The 8205-nt window shown below is 41.8% G+C and overlaps 1 protein-coding gene across 1 annotated transcript; it reads right to left on the reverse strand.

The window, feature by feature from the left end:
* Positions 1-324: 324 nt before the first annotated feature.
* On the reverse strand, positions 325-7911 carry LOC148031041 (BTB/POZ domain-containing protein At5g48800-like). Its single transcript, XM_087684561.1, has 4 exons — positions 7296-7911; positions 6855-6921; positions 5109-6557; positions 325-1225 (listed from the first exon to the last, which is right to left on the reverse strand). Exons 1-4 carry the CDS (start codon positions 7388-7390, stop codon positions 617-619), a joined length of 2220 nt encoding a protein of 739 aa, XP_087540687.1. The 5' UTR covers positions 7391-7911; the 3' UTR covers positions 325-616.
* Between the last annotated feature and the right edge of the window lie 294 nt (positions 7912-8205).

Consider the following 8205-nt stretch of genomic DNA (forward strand, 5'->3'; position numbering starts at 1 on the left):
GCAATATTTTTGTAGTAGTCTACTTCATATGTATGATTTGATAAAACTAAGATCATGACTATAACCTTTAATATAAGCCTTCATTTCTCCATACTTTAGATAACATTTAAAAGGACATGAGTATAGTTTTAAAATATTCAACAATTCTTTTTTTAATATTTTAGAGAGCATTTAAATGGGCTTATAAGTGTTGAACTGCTCAAAATGAACTAGTGTGCATGTGCATCTGGAAAGTAGTTTGCAAAAAGCTCAAAAACTCAAAACATTGCAATGCCACATCCTTGCTTATAATTTTCAATGTCATATCCTTGCCTCACAATTTCCTATTGAAAATGAGTCCTTGCTCCTAGGAGAAAGAGAGCTTCCATGTAAGGAGAGTTGCAACTTGCGGGTGAGGACGATAAATACACTTCGAAGGAGCCTTCAAAGAAGTGCACCTAAGTGAGGAGGTTAAATAATGTAAAACATTTTAGGGGAAGCTTGAGAGAAAGATGTATGGATCCCCATTCTTATTTACCTAGTGGTAAAGAGCGTCGGTGTGTGTGTAGCCATTATCAAAAAGAGAAGTTGGTGGGCTCGAATTAGGGTTAGCGCGTGGGAACACGCGCGTATCTCTCTACGAGATGGAATGACGCCGCCTGCGGGAGAGGGGCTTACTGGCGGGCGTGCGTTTACCGGCATTCTTTGGTGACCTGCTGGCGGTGGAGCCGAAGAGGCCCATCTTGCCGAAGCGGCGGGAGACGAAGCCCAAGAAGCCCGGGTGGTGGTGGCCGGAGGAGGAGGCGCCGGGCGGGGCCGCGGCAGCCGGTCGCCCGGCGAGCTCCACTTTCAGGGCGGCGTTCTCATTCTCGAGGTCGTTCACGCGCAGGCGCAGCCGGGCCACCTCCAGCTTCAACTCTCGGTTGTCACGCCGCAGCCCGGTTGCGGCCGGGTGCGCTGCCTGCGGGGATTGGGAGCCCATGCTCATTCGGCGGGGAGGCCTGCCAGCTGACGGGTGGAAGGGCCCCGCGTCCGGACACGTGGCGGTGGGCGCGTCGACCGGCAGCTGTCCGCCGGTCATCGCGTGGCGCATGCGGAGCTGCTCGAAGTAGAGCACCTGGACGACCAGCTGCACCGGGAGCCTCTCGTTCTGGGCGGCGTGCGTGCACGCCTCCTGCGACAGCCTCTGGCAGTCCAGCAGCTTGCACACCTTCCGTCTCTCCGCCTCCGACACCGTCGGATGCGCCTGCCAGGATCATTATCATTATTAGTTATTAGTATTATTATGGGAATAATATCTATGCCTCATCCTTTTGCAAACTTTTGAATAAACAAAAACCTCTTCTCTTTCTTTGTCCAAAGGAGGTCATCATGAACCAGTCCTTCCCCTCACACAACACTCTTCTCCATCCTAATAAATGGCAGAATGAAATGAACCAAGAAGCAAAACAAGTCCAAATTTGCCCTCAGTCATGGCATAGTAGTTTGAGTGTGGGTTGAGTTATTCCAATGAGCGAGTTTAAAACTTGCGGCCCACGTCCCTTGAGGTACGATAAAATATTTATTCACGTCCAAAATAGATTCAAAATTTTCTTCTATATTTTCTTCCTACTTTAATAACAACACTATCTTTATGAATAAATTTCAGCACCATCATTACAAATGAAAGCAAATGGCATCGCATTTTTTGTTTAACCAAATCAGATATCACAAAATGGAACACGTTAAACATCTCTACAAATACAAGCAATCAATTGGATATATGAGGACCTCTCTCTCTCTCTCTCTCTCTCTCTCTCTCTCTCTCTAAGCTCAAAGTGATTATTTGAAATTTCTAACATCAAGGATCAACGTAACACAACTTTATCACATGTCCCCATGCCCACGATTCATGAAACCTCATTAAATATAATTTTGTTTTTTCTCTAAAAGGATAAAGCGCAAGCATTTTGACAACCTAACATTGACCCACCAATATAATGACTTGCTCTTAGGCAAAGAATGTCTCAATCTTACACCGATGCTTGATGCTTGAGCTTTTTTCCATTGTTTTATAAAAGGTATAGACAATAGTAGCTAAAAGATGCATAGAACATCAACTAATCATTAGAAATGATCTTGCACTTCAACCTTGTGCTAAATTGAAATGTATATTTACCTTGCAAAGGTTGGGTGCGAGAAGCTTAAATTTGAAGATAATAGGAGGCAAAGCATCAATATAATATTTCATAAATTAAAATCATGTCTATGTAGCATGCAAGTGCATGCTTATTGCTTTAAAGTTCAATAATCATATACAAACATGCGACATTCCAACTTGGGTGACCAAGGTATTGACTTTTCAGCCTAACTTCTCAATTAGAATAGTTTCACTTACTAACTTTATCTATCATGAAAATATAAGGATAAATCTCTATCACTTCTAAGCTCCAGGCTTATAAATATATCAAATTCCAAGACATGAGAAAACAAAGAAGGAAAGACTCCAAGACATTCAAAGTTGTTGACTTAGTTTATAAGACTTAGGCTTAAAACCATAATGTTGTGGGTCCAAGTCCTACTAGGTGCATCACTTTATTGGACACCTATGTTCATATGCATGTTCATGTAAATCAAAGCTTTATCCACTTGAACACTGGATTTCTCATGCTTCTTGGTAGGGTCACCAAGTAGGAGAGTCCTAGTGCAATCATGCTCCATTATTCATTCTACTTGTGGTCCATTCTACCCAATATTTGGACTACAAATTGCAATGGCATGTGGTCAAGAAATCTGTAGATGCTCTAGGCATAATCAATGTATATTGTTCTAGTCTCTAGATGGAGGAGACAAGGAAAATTCATATACTAATTTCAAGGGTTAGAAATAAATACCCAAGATTGACATTGCCATTATTTTCTCCAAACCAAATGATGGTCATTTGATTGTATTTAGTGTAAGCTAGCATTAAAAACACGATTGTGTGATAAGTTTTTATTGCATATCACTTGGTTGCACTTAAATTGACATATGAATGCATGCAAAAAAAGCCCTATAAAGTATTGATCTCTACAATTATTTTAGGGAAAAATAATTATGAGATGGCATGAGAAAGAAGATGCATATCAAGCAAGTAGATATGATATAATATCAAGGCACATGCACTTGTAATGAACCTTCACCAAAAATAAGAGTTAATGTAAAAATAATGAAGCTTGGAAATTTGATGGCTCTTTAAAAATTTCCAACTTACATAGTTTTTAGTTATAAATGTCACAAATACATGGGACATGATTCACAACTCCTCCAAAACTTTTAAGTTGAAAGTTTTTATCTACACTACCAAAAATGTTTTTTGAGAACATTGCTTGCGGAGACAATGACTTGATACTATTCAACATTGATGTGGGGTGAAAAAGGTGCAATCATTCACATTGGTAGTAGCTGAAATTGTAAGGTTCTATAATGTGGGTTCAATTCCCATTGGCTAGACCATACCTAAAAACTATGGTAAGAAAGTGACAAGTGCTCAAGAAAAACTAAGGTTTATTGCTAATTGACTAGATGTATTTTTTATGTTTCTAATTATTTTAAAGTAATATATTAATTATTAGATAGAAACCTCAAACAATCTTATTACGAAAGCATGAAAATTCAAGCTATTCTCACAACGTTATCATGAAAAGTCAAAATACTACATAACTAGAGAATGCATATCCATATGGTAAAGGGGCATATCTTGTGATGGAACATGTTGATCATATGAAAATTTAATTTTTGTTGCATGATGACTCTTGCTTAATCTTAGTAGTTATATGAAGCATACAAAACCTCATAAGCCAAAACGGAAGTCATGCGTAGGCTAGTAATAAACCATTACTTCTTTAGAAATTCATGAAAGAATAGTTATCTATATATTGAGCTCCCTCTTTGGTTGTATTTATTTCTTTTTGGGCGAGGGTGGGGGCTTCAATGACCAATGCCCTAGGCACAATGGCATGTATAAACCTTGTACTTTAAACTCACATACATAGAGTGCTCGACCATTCAAAAACCCAATGTTAACATGGTCGTGTCTCAAGTTTAACAAGCTACTCATTGCCAAAAATTTCCTCTGTGGAAGTTCTACAAATTGTTCTTCACATCTGTGAAGGCTAACCGAAAGCCTATTCATACTCAATAAAAAATCCAATCATTTGGGTTGCTAACCACACCTAGCAATTTGGATTATTGTTTCACTCTGCATGTATTTTGTGCTTGGTCTAACATGGCCTTAAGCATTGAATTATCCTAGAGTCTCATTTCCACATGGAGGAACAACCCTTTGCTCATGTCCAATGATTGTGGAGCTAACTTTGAGACAAGCTCATATAGATCTAACCACACATAACACTTCAAAACGATCTTACACGAACCAATCTCCTTCAATATGCATGCGAGAATGAACTACACTTGTGGACACCATTCTTATGGGCTTTGTAATTCAATTGGATGCACAAATAACATTAATATTTCACTGAATTTCATGCAATGCATAGGGACTTTAAAGTTTTAACAAGACTAAATGAATTGTGTGCACCTCAAGCATTGTCTAACAAGTGAAGGGTTTACTCCAAAATGTGGCAAAGAGGTTATGAAACAGAAGGCAAGAGTAAGAGAACTCGGTGTTTCCAAGGCTTTCTAATGGCTAGGAGCGTAAGTGGACAAGGAAAAACATCAATAATGAAGTCCCAAGAAGTTAAGAGCTGCCCTATAACCTTGGGCTTTGGAAAGTAGAGATTTATTTCTCAAGGTATCATGTGATGTAAAAAGACAAGGCTAGACCCCTATCATCTATGTGCATTCGTGAGCATGGAGGTTAGAGGCATTCTATGCGTCCCTTCGAGCAAGGGACTCAGCCTTGAAGACTGACGTCGAATGGCATCTTTATATGCAGACTCCAGAGCGTGCAGCCCATGTGGGTTGGGCACAAAACATCGTAACGCCAAAAGAAAGTATTTTAAGGAAAATTTACTAGTAATATTCTGAAATATTCCTGATTCTTAAATCATGGTGATCTTTGTTGTAGAAAGAGGGATTTCATTGCGAAAACCAATATGCATGAGAGAGAGAGAGTGATCAATGAGTGCATGAGTGAGGGAGCCACTGACCTTGAGGAAGATATCAATGGCGCGATACAGCCCATCATCCAGCACTCGGGCATAGTCCGGAAGGAGCTCCGCCACAGACACAAACTTAGAGACTGTCAGATAAGGGTCTGTGGCAATCTGAGCCAAATACATGTCGATAAGCTTGGCTACCCTCATGATCCCCCTACTGCTGCTGCTACTGTGGCTCTGCTGATGATGCTGCTGCTGCTGATGGGCCGCATCGCTTGCCGCCGGGCTGCCCCCCACCATCAATCCATCGGACTCATACTGCACATGATTATTAGTGCTGCTGTGATTAAGGTTGTTAATGTTGTTACCACCCGTGCTTGAGCTCAGATTATCCCCCCCTGATAATCCTCCAGCCTCCCCTTGCTGTTGCAAATAAGCTGCCAGCACACGCTGCACTATGTCCACATCAAACAATACCATATCATTCCCTGCAGTACCACCATTAATACCCATTAATTGACCTTGTACTGCAACATTGTAAGCTGGTACCAACAGATCATCTGCCGTTGCACTTTCTAGCTGAGCCCCTATCCTCCTCTCCAGATCGAGCCTGCAAGCCACAGTCGTGTCTATCACAATGGCTGCCCTCAGTAGACTCAGAAGGAAATTGGTAGGCACCATGTTCCTCTCTGTTGGCAGCAGGCTCACAATGCTTTCCAGTAGAATCCTCTGCTCATGCTCCATGGCCTTGCTGCCCATCACACCTTCCATACTCTGGCTAAAATATCTTGCTTTGATACTGCTGTTCATAGCCGACCTCCCTCCTGGATCTGGAGCTTGCTTTATCACATTCAATGGTTTCAATGCCTTCTGTGCGTAAGTCATCAAAGCCCCTCCCAGATTCTCATTTCTCAAGCCTCTTGATTTCATAGCTGCTAGCACCCTCTGGAATAAGTCAATCCTCAAATCTGCCAAGTCATCAGCCCACCATTCCACAACTGCCTTGCAATTAGCTGGCATCTGACTGGCTCCATTTTCGTTAAGGCTATGAGACCTCCCTGAGCCATCACACTCTAGTCTTGACAGGTTAGCAACTGCTTGTTCCCTGCATGCTTTAGAAGCCACTGCATCTATACAACGGTTGATGAGCTTGACCTCTTCTGCTACTGGCAAAATGTCTTCACAATTGTGCAGAACCTCGATTGACTTTTCGAGGCTGTCCAAAACAACCTCATTTATGAATGCTTCGGTTCGGTTTATCAGATTCTCATCACCATAGTCGTCTGTCATTTCCAAGTACTCAGCTGCACACCTGAGGTGGGCCACATTTGCTGTTGTGATTTCGAAGTTGAGGCCATAGCAAAACTTGGCTGCTAGCTCGAATGTGTCAGATCCTCCAGGGAAGTTCGAGAATTCAATAACAGGATTTGCTACTGCATCTGATTCATTGAGCTCCGATGCCAGAAGTCTTATTCTCCCACTCCTTGATAGCAAAGGAAACTGCATGATATGGCCAAAAAAAGGACAAATCAATGTCATCATCTTGTAAAATAGCTAATGCCTCAGGATTTTGAGCAACGCTTCCATGTCAGCTAGATGAGATCAATACAAGGAATACTGTATCACATTGCCACAATTCAAACTTGAAACAAGCAATGTAGCTGCCAGTACTAAGTGATGGGGGGGACTGGGCTATGGAAAAAATGTTTTTTATGCTTGAAAGCAGGGGGGAAAAATAAACACACAAACATTCTGCCTGGAAATCACATCTAATGGAGGATTGTTTAAATAACATACCTTGTGAAGGGAAAAATTAACTCCGTCTACGCTAACGACAATGTCACTTTGCACGTCTGAGAAATTTCTGCATAATGGCAACATAGAACAACAGATTATCAGCACACCGAACTTGTGGTCGTTTATCAGGCAAACAAATGCATTCTGGCAAATCAATGCTGCGCTTGCCGATACTTGTAGTTGCATCGCTTAATATTAACTGTGTGATGTGTTTGAGCAAATCCTATATATCTCATGGCCACTGTGCATGTATAAAGTTAAACAATCATGTGCAAGGAGATAAGTATATGCTATACCATGATAATGGAAAATATGACAAATCATGTGGTCAATGTAATATGAGGAGATGATACGGGGTTTCGAGTTATGTTTATGAGAGCAAATAGTATTAAATTGCAAAAGCTAATAAGACTGGATAGCAAGGAAATTGGGAGAATTTACCTGGAAGGGTTTCGTTTAGTGGAGGAACAGCTGGAATTCGAAGATCGTCTGGGGAAGGAGAATCTGTCTACTTTAGCAGTGGGCACAGCCATCATGATTATTTGTATATATGAGAGGATTATGGTTGCCGCTGGTCGATGTTGGTGAGGAAGACGAGCGTTGCTTCAAATATGAGCACAGGTATGAAATGATCCAACGACTGCTCTATCTCTCTCTCTCAGAATATTTTTAAGCTATGGGAGAGGATGTGAGGATGATGATGATTCGATGTTTTGGGCTACAGTGCACCCAAGATTAGCTTAATGAGAGGCGGGAACTGTAGTGACGATCGAGGCAATGATGGATCAATGGCATGTCGAGTAAGGTTTGATCTGAGTCGATGTGGTTGTGTGGAAGGGGCACCATCAGAAGCCGCTTTCTCTTCATGGAGAGAGAGAGAGAGAGAGAGAGGGTTCAGGATTTGAAGAAGACGACGTAAAGAATGCAGAGAGAGAGTCACACACACACACACACACACACACACTCTCTCTCTCTCTCTCTCTGTGGACTCTTATAAGCATGGATTCAGTTCTGAGCTCAATCACTCCGTCAAAAAACATGCATCGAATTCTCTCTCTTTCTCTCTCTCTCGGGTAGTTCTTACCACGTCGTTAATAGTAATACTACCTACTGAGACTCTCTCTCTCTCTCTCTCTCTCTCTCTCTCTCTAGACTAGGCAGGGATTTATACAAACTCTCTCCGTCTCTCGCACTTCTTTTCGAACACACATTCATCGGATCTCTCCAACGATACGATCATCAGCGGTTTTATTATTTGTATGCGCGCGTCTGTGCACGCCCGCCAATCGTGTGCAACAGTGGTGCTGGTAGCCTTGCAGGAGGTGGTATAAGTAGAGCAGGGCAGCGGGCA

This window comes from Lygodium microphyllum, chromosome 9 (assembly GCF_053477565.2).
Source record: "Lygodium microphyllum isolate KBCC chromosome 9, Lygodium_microphyllum_v1.1.10, whole genome shotgun sequence".
Taxonomy (NCBI): domain Eukaryota; kingdom Viridiplantae; phylum Streptophyta; class Polypodiopsida; order Schizaeales; family Lygodiaceae; genus Lygodium; species Lygodium microphyllum.

Excerpts from the sequence above, each read along its gene's own strand:
- LOC148031041 (XM_087684561.1), bottom strand. The coding sequence starts at position 7,390 with ATGATGGCTGTGCCCACTGCTAAAGTAGACAGATTCTCCTTCCCCAGA. Across the intron at positions 6,558-6,854 it reads TTAATTTTTCCCTTCACAAG|TTTCCTTTGCTATCAAGGAG; the intron begins GTATGTTATTTA and ends CATATCATGCAG. Across the intron at positions 1,226-5,108 it reads CCATTGATATCTTCCTCAAG|GCGCATCCGACGGTGTCGGA; the intron begins GTCAGTGGCTCC and ends TGATCCTGGCAG.